At 46.8% G+C, this 23,356-nt stretch overlaps 1 protein-coding gene and 1 pseudogene across 1 annotated transcript in view; both read right to left on the reverse strand.

Moving 5' to 3' along the window:
• LOC146174918 (uncharacterized) overlaps positions 1-20,037 on the reverse strand; it is a 201,051-nt gene extending 181,014 nt beyond the window's left edge. Inside the window, exons 1-2 of the mRNA XM_084585487.1 lie at positions 20,034-20,037; positions 19,682-19,806 (exon numbers count right to left, since the gene is read on the reverse strand). Of these exons, the coding sequence (XP_084441613.1) occupies positions 19,682-19,806; positions 20,034-20,037 (129 nt within the window). The remainder of the gene's footprint in view (positions 1-19,681; positions 19,807-20,033) is intronic.
• Positions 13,477-16,472, reverse strand: LOC146174920 (uncharacterized; annotated as a pseudogene).
• Positions 20,038-23,356: the final 3,319 nt, after the last annotated feature.

A 23,356-nucleotide genomic window follows, 5' to 3' on the forward strand; every position in this document is an offset into this window, starting at 1 on the left:
ATAATAGCTCCAATGCTGAAATCTCCAAGACAGGACTTTCGACATCGCCACTGAGAAGAGGTTGATGCAGTATAACGAAACAAAATTTTTGTTCAGCATGCCTAACATATGTTATAGGGCGTAGCTTGGTTTCTGGACTGTTAATAAAGAGCAACAAGTAGGCAAAAGCATTACATCACTCAATCTGCAGAAAAATACCATGCTTTGGGCTACAAACTCCATTATGAATTCATCCCTGCACTCTGCCAGCGTGCAAAGAATGTACACTAGGATCATGCAGAACACAGAATAGCGGATAGCAGAAGCAGAATAGCGGATAGTTCAATAACACATTCAAAGAGCTGCGTATATACCAAAGATGGTAAGCGGCATTTCACAGGTCGGGCAGGCGATTACAGATAGCGCCGGTCTCCATCTAATCGACGCGACAAGCGTTAACCCCACGTCACCCCACAGAAAAGTGTTTGGTTGTTTACTACCTTGACATTTCACGCCTCCTCCTTTCCACTTCACAGGCTCTTTCCTCGACCAATCCTCAATAAATGCGAGTTGTGCCTAGTGTGAAATGGTAGTGGACGTTATCTCCTCACTTATAAACACTGTTTAGCCTCTGGTATTGCTGTTACTTTGTGTGCGTCTAACAGACTAGAAAGTGTGGAGCCGTATGAGACATAGATATATTAGTAAGAACCTGTCATAAATATTACTACGGCTTAGCTCGGCCAAACTGGCTGTGCAAAACGAAAGATTTGCTATACTTCGTTATTCTGTTTATTGATAAGTAAGGAATAGAATTGCATAGACCATAACCTAGATTACAGAGTAGAGGCTCGTTTAAGCATGCACACGCATGGTTGTTTATGATTTAGTTTCTGCTTTATTTTCTGCAAATGTCAAGATAACGCTGCCAAAGAATATTCCAGCCCACAACTCTTCAATGGCTGTGTGCAAACATGAACCGCACCACATACACTCTGAACGAAAGAAGGTGTCGAGGGCGTTTGAAGGAAGAGATAGCAGGAGTCGAGCCAGATGGGCAGCAGTACGTAGAGAGAAAGGATAGAAGATTGAAAGGCTGCGTGGCATCAACCCTATTGAAAAAACCTATTTGCGATTTTATTAGTACCTTATGAAATTAATGGTAGAATGCCGGAGATGATGTGGGGCATAAAGAGACCGTAAAGAAGCAGGCAGGACTAACAGGAGGACGCAACGGACATGAATGAAGGTCCAGTGTTTTCTTTAACAGGTTTCTGTAAATCCTGTTATCGCATGTGCGAAGTACTTTAGGAGATATCGGAGCTGGGAATAGGTCCTGTATTTTACAGCTTATTCCTATTTAGCTGTCCCTGCTAAACTGGACCATGATTTAAAAAAAGACGTTTTTCAAAGTTGAATGAAGTGAACATTTTGGAAAGAATATTCTGCATTATCGTTTTCTGCATGGGCTCCCGTGAGCGTATGGTTTATTTACGAGCAACATTCGCTGTAGCTGGTCCGACATTGTGTTGAAGGTTCATATCCTCAACCGATGAGCAGCCAGGAATACGAAAATGCAAGGAATCATCATCATTATCAGCCTGACTATACACACTATACCAGCGCGAAGGTCTCTCCCATATTTCTCCAATTAACCCGGCGCTGTGAAAGCTGCATGCACTTGATCTTTGCGAACTTCTTAAAATGATACGCTCACCTAGCTTCCTGCCGCCCCTTACTACGCTTTCCTTCTCTTGGAATGCAGTTTGTTACCCTAAGCGACCACCGGTTCTCCTCTTTTTGGACTACACGTCCTGGATATGCCCATTTCTAATTCTCAATTTCCACTAAAATGTCACTAACTTGAGTTATTTTTCTGACCCACTGTGCACGCTTCATATCTCCTAATGTTACCCCTGCCATTTTTTGTTCCATAGCCCTCTGCGTTGTCCTCAACTAAAGTAGAATCCTCTTCGTTCACCTCAACGTTTCACTCCTATAGGTGAGTGCAGGTAATATTCAACTGTTGTATACCTTTCTCTTGAGCGATACCGGTGCTGCTAGTCATAATCTGCGAGTGCTTGCCAAATGCGCTTCATCCTAATCTTATGCTTCTTATTTCCTTTATATGGTCTCGATATGTGTTTTTCACCTATCCTAAGCAGTGCTTCCAGTGCTTCGCTATTTAAACTCCTTTTCCTTCCCAAAGCTGTTGAACAATACCTTAGTCTTCTGCATATTGATTTTCAAGCCCACCTTTCTACTTTCCTGTCTGGGTCACCAATAATTCTTTGCAGTTCATCCCCCGAGTTGCTTAGCAAGGCAATGTCATCAGCAAATTGCAGGTTACTGATGTATTCTAAATCTACCCGTATCCCTAACTGCTCCCATTCCAAGTCTGAATACTTCCTCTAAGCAAGCTGTGAGGGGTACTGGGAAGATCGTGTCTACTTGCCTAACACCTTTCTGTATAGGAATTTTGTTACTTTCTTCTGCAGAACTACGGTTACTGTGCGGACACTGTATTTATATTTTCCAGCACTTTCACGTACAGCTCGTGTCTTCTGCAGAACTACGGTTACTGTGCGGACACTGTATTTATATCTTCCAGCACTTTCACGTACAGCTCGTGTATAAGGGCTGGTTATATTCAGAGTATTTTTTTTATCCCATGGTTGATGGTATGGGCATGATCGATAACAGAGTACCGTTTCAGAAAACCTGCTTGATCTTTGATGGATAAAATTGAGCATGCTGCAATAAGCGGGGGAGCTCTAAAGCATTGAGGTACAAATTGAGCATAGGCAAAAATCAGGTGTATGCGCTAAGGGACAAGGCGGGCAATGTCATCACAAATGTGGACAAGATAGTCAAAGTAGACGGGGAGTTCTATAATGATCACTAAAGTAACCAAAACAGTCAGGAAACTTATGAGATTGGCGGTACGGAAAAACAGTGTCGAAGGACGAGGTTAAGAAAGCAATAAAGACTATGAAAAGCGGGAAAGCAGTTGGAGAGAATCAGATAACTATAGATTTGTTGAAGGACTTGGGGGGGGGGGGGGGGGCGGATATCTTGATAGAAAAACTGGCCACTCTTTATACGCAGTGCCTGTATTCATCGACGGTACCGTAACCACGGAAGAAGGCAGACATTTTCTTAATTCGTAAGGGGACGCTAAAAACCTGAAAAATTACAGACCAATTATATTAGTCTGTCACGTACAGGGTAATTGCAAAGGTAATCGCTAACAGAATCAGGACACCTTAGGCTGCAATCAAGCAAGAAATAAATCAGCTTTTATCCAAAAACATAGCATGTATGCTTAAGTTTAACTGAAACAATTCACCGCACGCCGAACTGTTCATCGATAGCTGCATATAAACAGCAATGCTTATATAAAAGTTTGCATACGCAAAAGGTGTGTTGGGAATCGAAATATTGCCACCGCTGCTCCGCTGGCAGCATATGAAGTTAAAAGAGGCACTATGACCGCAGCAGTGCCCGAGATATCTTTGTAGTAGAAATAAAAACATACCCCTTAAGATGGAACCGTATGGCGCGCTCTAGGGCGCGACTGCCGCGCGGATGATGGCAGCGCACATCATTCTGACGCGTGCGGAGCACGTATCGCGTCGCCGCGTGGTTCTACGCGTGACGTAAGCCGTGACGTCAGTGGACGCGCCACCGCGTGGTTCTACACGTAGAAAAAGCGCCTCGCGCGGCGCGTCCACTGAAGTTAAGCCGGAACCGCGTGGAGCGTTTTTCGCGAGCGAAAAACGTGACGCGCGGCATACGACCGCGTTGCCGCCGACGCGCGAGCACCCGCACGACAAAAAGTGAGCGGCGGTGTCGCGCCGCGTTTTCCGGGTTGCCAGACCACATAACTCCCAACGAGATGAGTTATCTCTGTTACCGCATATATAATATGCCCTTTAAATTACAGGACACTACAATAAAAACAATCATCATGTAATTATACAGCGAAATTTCCTCCAAAGTGTATTTATCAAACTTAATTTCGAACAGCAACATTGCGTGCAAAACACTACGCGCGAACGAACAAGATACGTGAAGCACGTGGCTCCTTGGACGCGCGCTCCAGCTTTACCTAAAGCTTTACCGAGGCACGGCCGGTATCGAGGGAGAGAGTGCGCGAGAAGAGAAGCGCTCTCTCCCTCGAGACCGGCCGTGACTGAGGAAACAAAGCTCCGCCGAGATGCCCGTAGAGCAGAGCCATCTGTTGGCAAACCAAAAAACCAAAATGACACGTGACTGCACGCTGATTGGTGGACGCCGGCCGTGCAGTCAGTGGACGCGCCGCGGGAGGCGTTTTTTTCTACGAAGCGTAGAACCACGCGGCGGCGCGATTTCATAGTGGGAACTAGTGGGAACGCGTCAGAATGATGCGCGCGTCCCACCATCCGCGCGGCAATCGCGCCCTAAATCGCGCCATGCGGTTCCGGCTTTACGGCTTACGTCCCCCAATCAGCCTGCAGTCACGTATCATTTTGTTTTTTGTTTTTTTTTGGTTTGCCAACAGATAGCTCTCCTCTTCGCGCTTCATTTAAAATAGATGGAATGCCAATCAAGCTGATTACAGAACTTGCTCCAAGAAGTAAGGAAACGTTGTTAAAAGCTTTGGAAACAGTCATAACGAATAAGCCAATTTCGGACAGCTGGCGGCAGAGGAAAATAAATTTAATGTTTAAAGGCAAATGAGAAAGGATGCACATAAAATCATACAGGCCAATTACCATAACATCTATTATGTACATGTTAGCCATGCAGGCGGTGAAATTAAAGATGCAAGCATGGGTTGAAAGTGACAAGATACTCGAAGAACTTTAAAACGGCTTTAGAAATGGTAGGCGCTTAGATGATAGCTTGTTCGTGCTTACACAATACATCGAAATATCTGGCGTAGAAAATATGCCTTTGTATTTGGCCTTCATGAACATAAACGGGGCGTACGACAACGTAAACAGGAAACTCCTGCAGAACATATTAAAAGAAGAAGGTATCGGTTGTGAGATAACAGAGTTCCTACAGGAAATATACGGGGATAACAAAGTAGAATTTACATGGGAAGGAATAAGAAGCACGGAAGCTGTCCAGGTATGCAAAGGATTAAGACGCGGTTGTCCTCTATCACCGCTGCTGTTCATGCTTTATATGATAAACCTGCAGCGGAGGATGCAGGAACGTATCCTGGGTTGTAACCTTTCATATAGATTAGGTGGAAAGACGGTAGTGCAGCGCCTCACAGGTTTGATGTATGCAGGCGATATTGTGCTGCTAGCTGAGAGTCGGGAAGAATTTCAAACTCAAGTATTGCGGAGACGACGGCTTCAGTTTTAGCGCACTTAAATCGGCTGATGATTTTCAACTGCTCTGCTGATCAGGGTCTTAAAATACGAGGCCATGAAATACCCAGAGTAGCAGAATATTAATATCTCGGGGTATGGGTAAATGAAGGATTGGCATACATTGAAAAGTATGAGCAATCACTTAAGGCAAAAGGGCGAAGAAATGTCGGGATGATGAAGTATGGGGCATTTTGGGGACACAACGGGTATGCGTTTTGGAAAGAAATATGGTTCCCGGGCTTACTTTTGGAAATGCGGTTTTGTGCCTAAAATTAGAGGTACAGTCGACATTAGAAATAAATCACAGAGCCGTCGGATCATTAGCACTAGGTGCCCACGGCAAAACCACAAATGAGGTGATACAGGGAGATATGGGCTGGACATCTTTCGAAGTACGGCAAGCGCAGAGTAAAATATTATATGAGGAACGCCTATGGAAATTGGGCAGTAACAGATGGGCAGCTAAAATATTTAAATACCTATACATAAAAAGCGTTGATTCACAATGGAGGAAAAGAACTAGGAAACTAACCAGTAAGCATGCTGGTCACAAGGAGAAGAAATAAAGAGCGTTAAGCAACAGGTGAAAAACACAGAAGGTAAAAATTGCATAAACTCGATGAAAAAGAAACAGTGTGAAATTATACCGGAAGTGGAAAAGACAGATCAGGAAGGAAGTTTTCTTTGATAACTTAAGAGGTAGTGCCCTACTTTTTGAAGCTAGATCAGGGTACCTTAGAACACGCAGCTCCAAAAAGAAATATAACAATGAAGATGACGCATGTGCTTTATGTGGTAACTCCAGTAAAACAATTGACCATATTATACTCGAATGTCATGGTATTCATCCTAAAGTCGACGCAGGCGCAGTCATTCTTTCTGAAGCTCTGGGGTTTAGAGATGCCAGTGGCCGGATTAATTAACCTGCGGTGGAGGCTCGCAAAAAACGATTGGAAGATTGGTGGCGTTAAAGCAGAAAAGTGACTTAATGTTAGTAATGTAGAAATAAAAATTCAATGCCTAGAACGATGGTATAGTTAACCAATCTAAAACAATAATTAAAATATAGAGACAAAAATGAGCATGATAGCAATTGCTATCATCCCGTTTCAAAGGGGAAGCTCCTATATTCCATCCATCCATGTATCCATTCTCGACGGAACCTACCGTGTTCTAGAAGGGGCAGGGGGCTCACTGCCTTAACCCCGCACCACCCGGCCGTGACGCACTCCATGTCAAATTTTGCGGCGAAAGCCAGGGGGTGCTGACACCTGCTTCAAATATAAAACAACTCTCGCATCATGGCTGCTGGGTCGCTGGGCACTGTGGCGGCGGTGTGCACAGCACAGCTTGTCTGGATCGACTTTGTCGGCTATCGACTGCAAATGCCGCCGCAGTTGTATGCGTAGCAGTATCCCTGTCTTCTCATTCAGTACTTAATGATATCAATATATGCACTGTGAGTTAGTATACGACGTCAACGTTAATTTTACTGTTAACACCCGGATTCGACGCGTGTGTTTGGGGACGCCGCAGAAGAGGACTCTGAAAACTGCATTGTACACCGGCGCCGTGCTTTGACTGCTTCCACTTGCGTCGAAAAGTGGCCGCAACTGTCGGAATTTCAATCCAGGTCATTGCGTTCAGTATTTAAGCGGCGTAATCACTTAGCCACCGCGGCGGGATAGGTAGATGCTCTGATTGCTTCGAAGAACCAGTTTAGCGCTGATATGCGATATGCGGTTGTTACGCTTATAGCCCACCGGCCACAGCGTCAATAAACAACCACCGCAGACAGCGTCGCCGAGCGAATGACCGCACGTTTATTCTCGGCTTGCGAATATATAGAAAAGCATTGGAAAGAAAGAAGGGATAAAAAGAGAAGGGGAAAAGGCGCGACGCATGCACCGGTAGTCAGGGGCCGGTTATCAATGCCAGCCTTAGACGAGTCGAACTTGACTATCAGCATTCCTTCCCCCTAGTAACCGTAACGTAGCACTGGTTTCATTACACGGGTGGACCGACGCAGCACGGGCTCCGGGGGTGTGTCATCATCGTGAACTTCCGACTCTGGTGCGCTGTGGCTTGGACCAGGTGACAACCCAGATGTTCCGGCCTCTGTCGCAGCCGGTTCTTCTTTGTAGCGTTTGCGTACTTGGTCAACATGTCGGCGAACCATCTGATGATCTTCAGTCTCGACGGATACTAGTCGTGCGCCTGCAGTGGACTTCACCTTGCCTGGTGTCCATCTATCAACAACACCATAGTTCCTAAAGAAAACGTTATCTCCCGGGGCGAAACTCCAGCCTTCATCCGCAGATCGTTCGTGCTGTGGGGGCTGTTTCCTGGGAGACATGTCAATTCTCGTGCGCAGCTGATATCCTAAAAGCAGCTCTGAAGGAGACAATCCGGACTGCTGTGGAGTATTTCTGTACTTGCACAGTACCCTAGCGAGGACGGTTGCTAGATTTATGCCAGGCATCTTCTTCAGACCATCCTTAATTGTCCTGACTGCGCGTTTTGCAAGCCCATTGCTTTGAGGATGATATGGGGGCGTGAGAATATGAAACTATGCCGTTTCGTTCCATAAATCGAGCAAACTCGGAACTAGTAAATGGTGTGCCATTGTCTGAAACAACCGTACGAGGCAGGCCAAACTGGCTGAATAAAGTACGTAAAGCTCCTACCGTGCTGCTCGACGTGGCTTCAGGGAGAGGAATAGCATCAATCCATTTACTGTGCGAGTCTACAACAATCGGTAACATTTTCCCTTTAACTGTTCCGGCAAAATCGATATGAAGTCGTGACCACCTTTCATTGGTAGCAGGCCAGCTGAGTGGTTCTCGTGCAGCAGGCATTGGCAAAGCCTGGACACAGTTTCGACATTCTGACGCAATCCAGCAGATGTCTTGGTCGATATGCGGCCACCAAAATTTTGACCTCGCAACTTTCTTTATAGTTGCGATACCCTGGTGGGCCTCGTGCAGTAACTTCAGCAATCGGCCCCTTGCCTCTTTCGGCACTAACAATCGATGACCCCACAGCAAAAGTCCCGCCTCAACCGACAGCTCCAGACGCTTTTTGTAGTAATTGTTCATTTCCGAGCCTTCGATGCGAGCGGGTGCTGGCCAACCCTCAATGACATACCTGCAGACACTGGACAGCACGTAGTCTTTTGCAGTGAGCTCCTGCAACTCCTTTTGGGAAACCGCCTGGTCGTCCCATTCGTTGATGGCAGGATAAATTTGGAGGCTCCTTCAGGATCGGCCTCCGTTTGCTGCAACGATTGAGGCAATCGACTTAGGGCATCCGAGTTCAGCATCATTTTGCCGGGCCTACACAGTAGCTTGTATTTGTAGGCGCCCAGAAGGAGTGCCCATCTTTGAATACGTGCGGCGGCCATTACGGGAGTCTGGCGGTCTGGTTTCAGGAGGCCAAGCAAGGGCCGGTTGGTCAGTCACCAACGTGAACTCCCTGCCGAGGAGGTAGTCGCGGAAGCGCGATACACCGTACAGCAGGGCTAAGGCTTCCCGCTCGATCTGCGAGTACCCTCTTTCTGCAGCGGTCAGTGCTCTAGAGCGAAATCCGATGGGTCTGTTTTCACCGTTTATGCAGTGAAAAAGTACGGCGCCGATGCCATGAGGCGAAGCGTCGCATTCCAACAGCAATTCACGCTGCGGATCAAAATAAGTGAGCACAGGTGCAGAGCTCAAACAGCTCTTTGAGCATTCAAATGATACCTCTTCTGCCGCTCCCCACGCCCACTTAGATCCTTTCGACAAGAGCTTATACAAAAGAGTCAGTAACGTGGACATGTTGGGCAAAAACTTGTTGTAGAATTTATTTAGGCCAAGGAATGCACGCAACTCAGTGATATTTTGAGGTGCAGGTGCCAACCTAACTGCATGAATATTTTTTTTTCCAGTGGGTGCAATCCACCTGCATCAATACGGTGACCGAGGTACTGTACCGCTTCCTGGCTTAAGGGACATTTATCGGCGCGCAGCTTGATGCCACTTTCACTGAAACGCCGCAGGACTGCCTGCAAATTAGAGTCATCGTTTTTCTTGTCCGCTATCAGCACATCGTCGAGATATGCTCGAACCCCGCTCAGCCCTTGCAGGACGGACTCGATTTTTCGTTGGAATATGGCTTGCACTGAAGCGATACCAAAAGGTAGCCTATTATAACAGAACAGCCCCTTGTGCGTGTTAATGACTGTCAGCATGCGAGAGTCGTTGTCCAGCGAGACTTCATTATAGGCGGCCCGAAGGTCTAAAATACTAAATTGCTCTCCTCCGGCTAAGCTGGCGGACAAGTCGTCAATGACTGGGAGTGGATACTGTTCGATCTCGCACATCGGGTTTAGCGTGACTTTGAAATCTCCGCAGATGCGCACTGAGCTATCCTTTTCTAAGACCGGAACAATGGGCGTAGCCCATTCCGAGTAAGGTACCGAGGATATTATACCAGCAGCTTAGAGCCTGTCCAGCTCCTGTGAGACTTTTTCGCGAAGAGCAAAAGGAACTTTTCTTGCCTTGAAAAATTTTGGAATCGCTCCACTTCTCAGATATATCCGTGCTGGTGGGCCTTTAATGAGTCCGGTACCTTCTGAGAACAGGGGCGCGTGCTGCTGCAGTAGTGTCGAAGCAGTTGGCGAGACCATTTGGGGCGCCACGCTTTCTATTTCAGCTTGCGCCTTCACGTGTAGGACAGCTCGGCCTCTGTCCTTCAGCTTCTGTAATAAATCTCGGCCACAAAGACTTGGGCCTTTACAGTCCAACACCATCAGGTTACACTGCACTGTCACAGCCTGATAAAAACTTCCATACTGAGGACACCCAGTACCGGCAATGGGCCAAGATAACAAGATAACTTTATCGCTGCCTTCTCAAGAGGGGGCCAGCACTGACGATGCTTTTCAAAGATTGCTTTTGGAATCACGCAGACCGGCGAACCAGTATCAATATCCATCTTTAAGTTCACGCCATTCCACGCGAAGTTATGCTGAATGGGTGGCACAAGCGACAGCGCTGTACTCAAGGACCAAATCTGGGATGCGCTGCTATCGCTGTCTTCGTCGTCCAAGGTTTGAGCCTTTACTGTCAATGTTTTGTGAACCCGGTCTTTTGACAGACACATTTTTGCCGGATGGCCTTGTTGACCACACTGAAAGTACCGCCGCTTTTTAAAGCGGCAAGCTGTGGACTTGTGTCCGTAATTTCCACAACATCGGCATTGTTTCTGTGCGCCAAGGGTCTGCTTATTTATATTAGGCTCACTGCGTTGAACGATCCTGTTTACTTTCCCTTCTTCGGGGTTGCCAGTCATGCATTGGGCGTTGACTTCCGCACTTTCTGCAGCTAACGCGAGAACCTCTGCTTCTTGCAAAGTAAGGTCTTCCTTCGCCAGCAGCTGCTTGTGTACATTGTTCGACCTGACGCCGCATACAATACGGTCTCTGATCATTCTGTCGAACATTGATGAGAAATTGCAATTTGGCGCTATTTATCTTATGGCAATTATAAATTCCTGCGCTGACTCCTCCGCCTTCTGAGACCGGTTGAAGATCTTCAAACTCTCCGAGATTTCATGGGGCGTTGGGTCGTAGTAGCTGTTTAGGGTATTTACTACGTCCTCATAGCTCAGGGAATTTGGCTTCAACGGTGCAACTTTTCCTCATAGCACTGCCACGGTCTTTGTGCCTAGGGATGCGATGAGCAACGCCCTTTTCTGTTTATCGTCACTGATGCTGTTGGCCTCAAAGTAAGCTTCCACTTTGACCAGTAATGTTGCCACTTATCTTTCTCATCGTCGAACTCCGGTAGCTTGTGGCTCACTGTTGGGGCCGGGCTTGTATCCTTCCCGCTGTCATGTGCTGGGTCTTCCTTCAGGTCCGTCCTCGGTTGCCACTGTTACGCGTATAGCCCACCGGCCACAGCGTCAATAAACAACCACCGCAGACAGCGTCGCCCGGCGAATGACCGCACGTTTATTCTCGGCTTGCGAATATATAGAAAAGCATTGGAAAGAAAGAAGGCATAAAACGAGAAGGGGAAAAGGCGCGACGCATGCGCCGGTACCAGGGGCCGGTTATCAATGCCAGCCTTCGACGAGTCGAACTTGACTATCAGCAGCGGTAAATAGCATTATGAAAATTAACTACCGGGAATGCATTCCCGGTAGTTAATTTTCATAATGCTCTGACCGTGTCGTCTGAACTAGATCCGAGTATTGAGTCAATATAACATGACACAGGGACATAGACGAGCTTCTCTTACCGCGGAGCCTGTTTTTTTTTCAAAAATATTTGAAGACATTTGTTTACTGAATGCTTAAGCAAGAAACAACATTCATGTTGATAGCGTATCTTATATTTGCTGAGCTTTGTCAAGGCAAAGTGCATGCTCCAAATTGGGAGCATTTAGCTGAGCTTCTATAATTAAGAACGCATTAATAATGGTGTCGGTTGTATTACCACGTGCCTTTTTTTACGAAATGAGTTGTGAAAAACATAATGAAGAGAAAAGTCATGCATCGGAAGATCGCGAAAGCTTCATGATGAGTGTAACAATTAAGCAGAAAACATTTTTTAACGAAATGCTTCAGGAGGCTATAGGGGCCTTTGCGACGCAAGATAAACGTTGCAGAAGGCCGCCTCTCCATCCGCCCACGTTGTTTTCTACAAGGTATACGTATACCGTGGCTTTCTTGGCCAGCCGATACCGTGGGGTAAAGGTTTGCATTTATACTTCAAAACTTGCATTAGGCTGGAAAGCAGTGTCTGTATGCCAATAGCGTGCAGTTTAGCTGTGCTCTGTTTAAACGTGTGAGTTAGGCTACGGTGATATGCATGATATATCCATGCATCCTTTAGTGGGTTCCGGAATTGTTTGTCTCGCAAAGCGGTCGTGTTAAACTTCTGCTCAGTGATATTATAACGGTGGAAACACAGTTAATTTGATCGTGACAATATCGAAACTATTCTGCACATTCTCAGGGCACCGTTCACGCCGTGTAGGTAGGCTCTGCAGAAACTGATCTGCGCCTGCGTTGGAAAACAGCTCCCGCGCCCTGTAGGTCTCTCAAAATGGTGGCAAAGTTTTTACTACATACACTGAGAGAGAGCAGAACGACTATATAGCGCATCACACATCACCAATACTGCATTCTGTGAGCCAAAGCAGTAATTTCGCAATACCGGCCCCAATTCGCCGCGCTGTCCAGCTTCAGGGGACGCTGAGAACAGCGTCACCTGTTGCGGTCATCATGAAGTGCATCAAGCGCAGCCGCAATGTGAGCGCGTGAGCGACAGGAACGCACTCACGCGGCTGCCTTCAGCACAGGAACGCAAGCACGCCCGGCTGTCTTTGGCACAGGAACGCAGGCACGCGGCTGCCTTCGGCACAACTCAAGAAATACAACATTTCTTCTACCTTAAAATTGAAACCGCTGTACCGGGTTTCCGGGTTTCTTATTCTGATGGATCGTCTGAGCGTGGGCTGCAGGGGTTCAATCAATTCCGACGGAACCAGTGGGCGCTCCGTTGTTGCTGCATATGGTACTTCACTCTGGTCAGCTGCTGACGCTTGAGGGCTTTGTTCTTGCTCCGATTCAGCTGTCCTGGATGTATGCACTGGTGGCACGTATACGCTGCTGCCTGGCGTGATGGTCCAGTCGTGAGCGTCCGCGTCTCTGGGTGGCAGACATGTGTCTAGCCGGGAACGTAGCTGATAGCCGAGAAGCGTCTCGGAAGGTGACCTTCCTTCTCTTTGGGGGGTCCGCCTGTAGTTGAATAAGAAACGTATGAGGTTGTCTTCCGGCTGTCCGTCTCCCATTTTCCGCAACCCATCCTTCACGGTCCGAACCGTTCTTTCTGCTGCTCCGTTAGACTGGGGATGGAAAGGCGCAGTGCGCAGGTGCACGATATTGTTTCTCGATACGAAAGTCGCCAATTCCTAACTTGTGAATTGTGTGCCATTATCGGACACGATTGTGCGTGGCACGCCAAACCGGCAAAACATGCTCCTTAGGCATCGGATTGTACTAGCGGTATTCGCGTGCTTCAAGGGTACTGCTTCAATCCACTTCGTGTGGGCATCAACCACTATCAGTATCATTTTGCCTCCTAACGGCCTGCAAAATCGATGTGAATACGAGACCACCGGTCGGCGGTCTTCGGCCAACTCACTAGTGGGGCTGCCGTAGGAATTGGCGGGTTTTGCGCGCAGTTGCGGCACTGCGCAGACAAGTTTTGAATGTCCCTGTCCAGGCCTGGCCACCAAAACAATGAACACGCGACTGATTTTATTGCCGAGGAGCCCTGATGGGTTTCATGTAGCAGCTGCAACATCCGTTCCTATCCTTTCCGCGGTATCACCACTCTGTTGCCCCAGTAGATAAGACGGTGAGCCCACGATAGCTCCAGCTTACGATCAAAAAACGGCAAGTCCCTCGCCATTCCTTTAGTCGTTTTAGGCCACCATGCAAAATGTAGTGTGTGACACTGTCTAACCTCGAATCTTTGGCCGTCAGCTCTTGCAATTCGCGCGTCGTCACTATACCTTCTTCCAGGGATTCCAATGAAAGGACATACTCCGGTGGTTCACCCTTGGTCCCCGGTTCCGTAGTCGGCGCTGGTAGCCTTCTGAGGGCATCTGATGTCAGCCGCTGTTTCGCTGGCACGTTCTGTAACTTGTACTGGTAGCCACCCAAGAATAGTGCCCACCATTGAACTCGCGCGGCAGCTATCGGCGGCGTCTGACAGTCAGGCCTGAGCAGTCCCAGCAGTGGTTGATGGTCGGTCACCAGCGTAAACTACTGACCTAGAAGATAGTCACGAAAACGAGAAACGCCAAAGATGAGGGCTAGTGCTTCTCGCTCCAGCTGGGAGTAGTTTTGCTCTGCTTTTGTTAGTGTTCTGGAACGGAACCCAATTGGCATGTGCTCATTTCCTATCGAATGAAACAGCACTGCAACCACACCATACGGAGATGTGTCACACTCTAATTTCAGCTCCTTGTTAGGATCAAAATGCACGAGAATTTGTGCATTCTTCAGGCTTTGTTTAGCTCGCTCGAATGCCGACTGCTGCGGCTGTAATCACTCCGAACGGGTTCTTTTTCCCATGAGTCGATATAACGGGCTGAGCACAGTCGACTTATTCGGCAGAAACCGTGCGTAGTACGTGAACATACCAAGGAACGAACGCAGCTCACTCACGTTACTTGGATGCGGGGCTTGCATAATGGCGTCTGCGTTTTTTTCGATAGGGTGTAGGCCTTGCCGATCTATACGATGCCCAAGGTAAGTCACTGAAGTGTGCCGGAACTTGCATTTGTCGGCCCTAAGCTTGACACCATGCTCCCGGAATTGTTCCAACACATTCTTGAGCCGCGTTCCGTTGTCTCCTTTACCTTCGGACACTAACACATCATCAAAGTAGGCTTGGACGCCTGGTGGCCTGCTGACTACAGCTTCCATCTTTCTTTGAAATATAGCTGGGGCAGAAGCTATTCCAAACGGAGGTCTGTTGTAGCGAAAAAGTCCGCGATGCGTGTTAATGACACAAAGTCCACGTGACGCTTCGTCAAGGGGCACTTGATTGTACGCGTCCTTCAAATCCAAGGTGCTGAAGTATTCACATCCATTTAAGTTCGCGAATATGTCCTCGACCACTGGAAGGGGGTAATGTTCTATATCATAAGCCGGGTTAAGCGTGACTTTAATGTCTCCCCATATTCTTACGGTGCCATCTTTTTTCAGGACAACTACGATGGGCGTAGCCCTTTCTGAATGTTGAACGGGTGATAAGACACCAAGGGACAATAACCGATCAATTTCACGAGAGACCTTATCACGGAGGGCGTATGGAAGTGATCTGGCCTTACAGAACTTCGGCGTCGCTGTCTCCTTGAGCTTTAGGCTGGCTGGCGGTCCCTTGATGAGCCCGTGGTCTGTCGGAAAGACATCTTTATACTCAACGTGCAGTCTGTTCACCCTGTGGTCGCTTGGCGCGTTTCTTGTCGAATCCGGTGCAGTGAGTTCTGTAATCGGAACGCCCGTCCTGTCAAGTGCCGCAATCAGATCGCGGCCGCACAGGCTCGGTCCTGAACAGTCAAGCACAATAAGTAGACAGGTTACCGACAAATTTTTGTATCGCCCCGGAAGTTCGAGTTCGTCAAGCACCGGCAGTTGTCCCGCGTAACATGACAACTTCACATGTGGCGTTTTCAAGCGTGGCCACTGCGTTCGGTGTCGTTCGTAAACGTTCCGTGATACGACGCACACCGGGGATCCTGTGTCCACTTCCATTTCCAGATCTATTCCCCCCCCCTCCGAAATGTGCGGTGAAACAGTGGTTCCAACCAGTGTTTCCTTTCCGAAATTAACGTCCAGACGTGTGCCTCATCCGTGCTCTCGTTGCCAGATGCTGTTTCAACTGTCAGTGCCTTCATACTCGCAGTTCGCCTAGCAGCTTTTCCATCTGTTCGGGCCTTGTACCATTTCTTTGCCAAATGACCGCGTTGCCTGCAGCGGAAACATCGTGCGCTAGCCCAGCGGCAGGCGTTCTCACCGTGTGTCGCGCTTCCAGATCGTCCGCACTATTGCACTGCGCCGCTGGTATGATTATTTCGCGGTGAAGAGCGATGACTGGCTTGCATTCTTAGCACCGTTGGTCGTTCTGCATTAATATCGTTTGCATCGTTCTCAGCTGTTCCTGCTGCTATTGCCAGCGTTTCAGCCTCCTCCGGCGTCAAGTCTTTCTTCGCCAGTAACTGCTTGCGTAGGTTAGTTGAGCCTACACCGCAAACAATTCTATCCCTCAGCATTCGGTCTAGCGCAGTCCCAAAGTTGCAGCCGTCTGCTATGCGCCGTATTTCGACCAGAAATGCCTGCATTGCCTCACCCTCTTGTTGACAACGGGTGAAAAATGTGTAGCTTTGCGCTATCTCGTGACGTTTCGGGTCGTAGTAGCTGTTTAAAGCTGCGACTGCTTCGTGATAAGTGAGGGAATTCGGCGTCCGAGGTGCAATTCGTCCCGTTAACACTTGAACAGTCTGCGTGCTGAGCGCTGCCACAAGCAAGGCTCGCTGCCGTCTTGGGTCGTAACTGTATTGGCTTCAAAACATGCTTCAGCTCTTGTAAGGTACGCTTTCCACTTATCTGATGTGTCGTCGAAAGTCGGGAGCTGCAGGCTGGTCATAGCTCTCGTCGGTGCTTCACGTTGCGGCAGGCTGTCGGCTTCAACTTTTACCGCATGGGTAATTTTCGAATTCGTCGCCACTGTAGTAAAGCCCGCCCAAACAGGCGCTGCAACACGAGCGCTGGTCGGCAGTGAACAACCACGTTTATTGCCCAGAGCCGAGATTTTAAACCTCTCGTGCTTAGAGGGTTACAGAAGAGGGAGACAAGCGTGAGCGACAGGAACGCAGTCACGCGGCTGCCTTCAGCACAGGAACGCAGGCACGCGCGGCTGTCTTTGGCACAGGAATGCAGGCACGCGGCTGCCTTCGGCACAGCCCAAGAAATACAACACACGTGTTGATGACGCTCTCGATTGCCTTCAGGGTGCCGAATTCTTTTCATCTCTGGGCCTCCGCTCGGGCTACGGGCAGGTACCCATGGCAGCGGACGATCGACCAAAAACCGCTTTCGTAACATCTGACGCGTCTCTATGAATTTAACGTCATGCCGTTTGGATTGTGCAACTCACCGGCCACCTTCGAGCGCATGATGGACACAATTCTGTGGGGAATGGCATGACTGTCTTTGTTACCTGTACGATGTTGTCGTGTTTTCAAAGGATTTTACGTCACATTTGCACCGTCTCGAGCGTGTGCTGAAGTGTTTGACTGATGCCGGCCTGCAACTAAATTTGAAAAAGTGGTGCTTCGGGGCTCGCCAGCTTCCTATATTGGGACACGTTGTTTCGAAAGACGGTGTTCGTCCGGATCCTGCAAACCTCTGTGCAGTAGCTGAGTGCCCACGTCCAACTTCCCTAAAGGAGCTGCGTAGTTTTATCGGGCTGTGCTCGTATTTTCGTCGCTTCGTCCGCAATTTCGCTTCCATCATCTCGCCGCTGACTGAGCTCCTTGCCGGTGACTCCATTCGTTCGTCTTGGACGTCCGACTGTGATGAGGCCTTTTCGACGCTTCGGCGCTTTCTAGTGTTGCCTCCGATTCTCCGCCATTTTGACCCTGCGGCGCCTACCGAAGTTCATACTGATGGCAGCGGTGTAGGTCTCGGCGTTGTCCTTGCACAACGAAAGCCCGGCTGCCCAGAGCACGTTGTTGCTTATGCTAGCCGCACCTTAACAAAGGCCGAAAAAAATTAATCTGTAACCGAAAAGAAGTGCTTGGCCCTCATTTGGGCCATTGGAAAGTTCCGCCCATATCTCTATGGTCGTCCCTTTTGTGTTGTTACGGGCCATCACACATTTTGCTGGTTGTCCAACCTTAAAGATCCATCCGGCCGTCTTGATTGTTGGGCCCTCCGCTTGCAAGAGTACGACATTCAGGTCACCTACCAGTCTGGCTGTAAGCATTCTGATGCGACGCCCTGTCTAGGTCACCCCTTCAAAGCGACTCTGACTCGACAGCTATAACAATAGGTGACTCATCTTCACTAGAAATTGCCGACATGCCCAAAGAACAAAGGCAAGACCTTTGGATCGCTTCTTCTCACGATTCTATCTACACCTTCTCTGTGCCCAGCTTCTCGAACGTTTTGCCGCCAAGCTCGTCATTTTGCCATCCGCGACGGCGTGCTTTACCGCCAAAATTACCTTTCCGACGGACGCAAGTGGCTCCTTGTCATTCCTCGGCACCTTCGTTCGAAAATATCCGCCGCTTTTCACGCCGATCCTCAGTCTGCCCACGCCGGAGTGTTGAAAACTTACACTCGTCTTTGCCTCCGCTATTACTGGCAGGGTATGTACTCCTTCGTGTGTTATTACGTCCGCGCATGCCAGGAATGCCAACGCCGCAAAAACTCTCCACACCACTCCACCGTTCCGATGCAGCCCTTGCCCTGCCCCAGCCGGCCATGCGACCGGCTCAGTGACCATGGCTGTCTTTTTCTTTCCGAGACCGTTGAAGCCCTTCTGCAGCAGTGCCGCATTGTTTATCGTTCTACCTCGGCAATTACCATCCGCAGACAAATGGCATGAAGGAACGTTTTAATCGCACCTTGAGTGACATGTTGGCCATGTATACCGCGTCCGACCACTCAAACTGGGACCGGAGTCTCCCTTTCGTCACGTACGCTTATTATACTGCCATACAAAGCACGACCGGTTTCTCCTCCTTTTTCATTCTATACGGCCGCGAACCCACCTCAACCATGTACACGGTACTGCCTTATCGCCCTGACACCTCCGAATCGACCACCGTCTCTCAAGTGGCGGCATATTCAGAAGAATGTCGCTAGTTGGCCAGATCGTTTACAACCCAGAACCAGGGTCACCAGCAGTTCCTTCACGCACCGTCTTGTCCAGCTTGTTCGTACAGCACAGACTCCGTGGTGTTTGTCTTTTCTGTCGTTCAATGCGTTAGCGCGGTGAAACCAATATGAATAACCAACTAGGCCCAATTCTCGCCATTTTACCCTCGTGTGGCTTTGGGTTCCTGCCACCCCTTCTGGCCTCTCTACCAAACTTGCTTCCAAATACCATGGCCCATATCGGGTTATTTGCCAGACCTCTCCGGAGAACTACGTTATAGAACCACTTGCACCGACACCGGATATGCGTCGCCGCGGGCGTGAAACAGTGCACGTTGACCGCCTCAAGCCCTGTTATGACCCGCGTGTTGTGTCGATGCCATGAGTCGGCAGGATGTCTCCTTTGTCTCCCGGGGATAATTGTACTGTCACATCAACGCTCGGTGACTGTCGACGGTGACAAAGACGACGACCTTATGTCGAAAAGGCGCGTGATACGAAGAAGACGGCAGACAAAGAAGAAGACGCAAAAGACTGACGCGCTAGTTAAACGTTCGACCAGAACGCCGACCTGACTGAACGTATTCCTACAATATATATATATATATATATATATATATATATATATATATATATATATATATATATATATATATAATACTCAGTAGGGATGTAAGGCAGCGTTGAATATTCGTCGAGATAAGTACGGTAAGCAAAACAGTTCACCGGTGTGTGAAGAAGACGCTGCAGCAGGTTTGCTATGCAGAATAAACAAGATGCAGCAGAAAAATCGAGTGCCACCGGCTCCTGGCACCTCAGCGGAGGTCAGACTTCCGGCGAAAATGACACTGCATCGGCGACCCTAGTAAGACTTGTGCTTCAATACTCACCGCTGCAATCAAAACACGCAAGTGTTCCACGAGACGCTTGTGAGGATGACCCTCCACTTTCTCAAAAGAGGAAGCCAGCTCGTGGCTAACTACGATGCTTGCCTCAATAGTGCCTACAGTGGGACCTGAAAACCGGAGGAAATTTCTTTAAGTTTCATCCATTAAATCACTTTTTCTTAGGTTGCGAGCATAACTCTTTTTTGACGTAGCTCCCTGGTTCGCAATTTTTGTTTCCTCATTATGCTATAGACTTCTGCTGAGCATGAGGTTAAGTGTAGTATCACGTTTTTTTACTCAAGAATGGCCTGCTGGCGGCGCGTATTTGGTTTCGCATACCGATGGCGCTGTAAACCCATGCTGTAACGAAATACTTAATGTATGGTTGCTTTCTCAACAGTATTGATGCGATAGGCCTGCCTTATGGATATGGTGTTTTGTTACGACCATTTGCAATAAACGGTATAATGTCCGAATAAGACCACCGCTTTAAAACACCATAGTAGTGAACTGCAGCAACTGAGGCCATATCGATGCGTTTAAAATTCACTGGCATTGTATAGTATACACACCATGCTTGTCACCTTATTGTAAAAGCGATGTTCGTAAACAGTTGATATATAGATGTTTACCTTAAAAACGGTAAATAATCGAGCAAGAATGGGGCTAAATCGTTATGCTAAATAGCGGTGCTCAATTATTTAGTGGTCTACGTTTAACTACCTGCCGATGTGACAAAATATATGGCCACTTTTACGGTATGAAGAAACTGTGTGTAAACTTTGAAAGCGCTCTTTATTCTCGCAGACGAACAGCGCTTACCCGCTGCCGAAATATCAGCAGTTTAATCTGCATGACCACCCTTTATTGCACTAACTCTAGATCTAACACTTCAGGAAAGCCGTTCTTTCGTTTTCTCTCAGTGCGCCTCGAAGCTTCCCTCTGTCGAGCGCTGATTTCATGTCTTCGCGGAAGTGACAGGAAGTAGACATCTCTTTTTTTTGTTTCATTTACTTTATTCTTTGCTTATTCTCATTACAGAAATTGAACCAATTGCAAAAGGCTAAAAGCTGACAAAGGCCTTCGCTTCGTATAGAATTCTGCCCACAGGGATCTCAGTCTTGTATAACGCAATAGCAAAAACAAATTACCTTTATTGAAGTATACAAATAAATGTATATCTAATGCATGAGGATAAATTGTGAATATTTGTTACCGAAGAAGTCATAAAAACTTAGATGTCAACAAAGTTTCTGTGACAAACCGACGTGCAAATGTGTACGATGTAATATGAATTTAAGTTGGCGACGCAATGAAGACGCGTCTTCACGTATTTGCAGAAACAAAGGTTTGAAGCAACAGAAATGAAAGACGAACTCGATGAACATAGTATACAAACGAAAAAAAAATTTTGAGCTCAGTTATTCTCGTGTATACTTGAGCTGCTTTTAGAAACTCGCCTCTTTAATTTTAATAATTTTAGTGCCACTAAGAAAGCAAGAAATGTGATACCGTATGTGTTAACTTCCATAATTTGTCGTCACTGTGGGTACCTTCCTGTCATTAGTTAAAAAGATATAGTGTGCCGGGTATTTTAGAGTAGTATAAGGATCTTTATTTTGTACATATTGCAAAAGCCTATAAAGGTATATTTGGTTACCTTTTATTACTGAATATTTTTTTTTTTCAATTGTGAACTATTCGCGAAATATCGAGGATGCCCGGGATAGTTCTAATTTATACGCAGGACTTGTTTCTGTAACGCCATCAGCTTATGAAATGTTTTGTGTGGTTAGGGCCCAGGCTAGCGACGTAGAGAATAACCTCGAATAAAATAGCGTATTTTACAACCAGGTTTTCAGCGACAGGGATAATAATGAACTTCGTTTATAAAGACAGTATGCCGCCCTCCTTAATTCTGCTGCCAGGTTTGACACGTGAATGTTTCACCACAAGCTCTCCTGATACCAAACGCCTAAAAAGTTCTGAACGTAAACTCACTCTAAACTATTAACGCAAAAATGAAGGTGAATATCAGATGCCATTGGTGCAATTATTGGAACAAATATCATGTACTCTTTCTTGCTGGTGGTCAGTTGCAAGTTAATAATGTCAGAACAGCTGCAAAAAAGTTTCAAATAATCTTTAACATTAATTTGAAGCTGAATCAGTAAATCACTTCAGGGAAAAAACATTAGTGCCATATACGTCCACGATTATTTTAGGACTGTGGACATTCTGCAAGGATTATTTACAGGGGTTAGGAACAATTGAAGTTCAAGAACTGGGGAACACTTTTCTTTACTTTTGAGAGTAAATAAATTTGTCTGTTTACTTTAGGAGACTGATACGGTTCGGATAAGTGCCTATGTACTAAATATAGTGCAATTCTGTGCACCCCGTACTTATTTAGTTTGTGCAGGAGAACTGTGTAAGACAAAATCAAACTCCTTCATCATCTCAAATGTTAAGCCAAGAGTGTAAATTCTACCCTAGACATAGTTGATTATCACATATGTAATATCTAGTACGGCTACTTCCGTTGATCTTTGTTTTCGAAACCCATATTGCATATAATTTATTGTAATACACTTATTTTTTATTTATTTATTTATTTATTCGATACTGTTAATCCCATCAGGGATCGTAACAGGAAGGGCATAAAAATACAGAGGTACAAAATATAGTAATGGTAATTAATCAAGTACATGAAAGAATATGATACCAAAATTATGCATAACAAATTATACTATAGCAATAAGACAGACTGAGGAGCGTATGACAAGATTTTCGCGGACAAATAATACGACAAGTGAAACACAAACGGAAGGAGAAAAATTCGTAATGACATAAGAACACAGTAATTAGTCAGATGTAAGTAGCTTATGTTTCACACATGTACTAAAAGCATTTAATGATGAATTATTAACAATGGATGCGTGTAAGGTGTTCCATTCGCGTATAGCACGAGGGAAGTATGAATATTTGAAAGTGTCAGTACGGAATGAAAACTCGTTTAGAGTGTGAGCTTGATTATTACGTGTTTGTCTTGTTTGTGATTTTGATATGTATCTTGAAGTGTCGATTTTTAAGTGATTGTGTATTAGCTGGTACATGGTTTTAAGGCGCGCTAGTTTTGCTCTGTTTTGAAGGGTTAGTAGTCCTGCCTGTTTGAGTAGTTCTGTTGGTGAGTCTGTCAACCTGTGTTTGTTATATATACATCTGACCGCCTTCCTCTGTACTGCTTCTATCTGTTTAGTAAGCTTGTTAGTGAAAGGGAACCAGACAACATTGGCATATTCTAGAACTGGCCTGACAAATGTCTTATAGGCGAGTAGCTTTGTTTCCGATGGTGCTTGTTTAAGGCATCTGTTAATGAAAAATAGCTGTTTTAAGGCGGTTGATGTGACAATGTTAACATGAGAATCCCATCTGAAATCAGAGGTCAGTGTTATGCCTAAATATTTATATTCGGAAACCGAGGCAAGGGGAATGTTGTTTAATGTGTACTGAAAAACTGATCGATGTAACTTTCTGGTTATGGATAAAGTAACTGATTTTTTAACATTAATAGTCATTTGCCATTCTTCACACCACTTTGTCACTGCTGTTAGGGCGTTATTTAAAGTTATATGGTCATTGACAGAGTTAATTTCCTGGTAAAGTACACAGTCATCG

This window comes from Amblyomma maculatum, chromosome 11, assembly GCF_055883805.1.
Source record: "Amblyomma maculatum isolate TAMU_Amacu chromosome 11, ASM5588380v1, whole genome shotgun sequence".
Lineage (NCBI taxonomy): Eukaryota > Metazoa > Arthropoda > Arachnida > Ixodida > Ixodidae > Amblyomma > Amblyomma maculatum.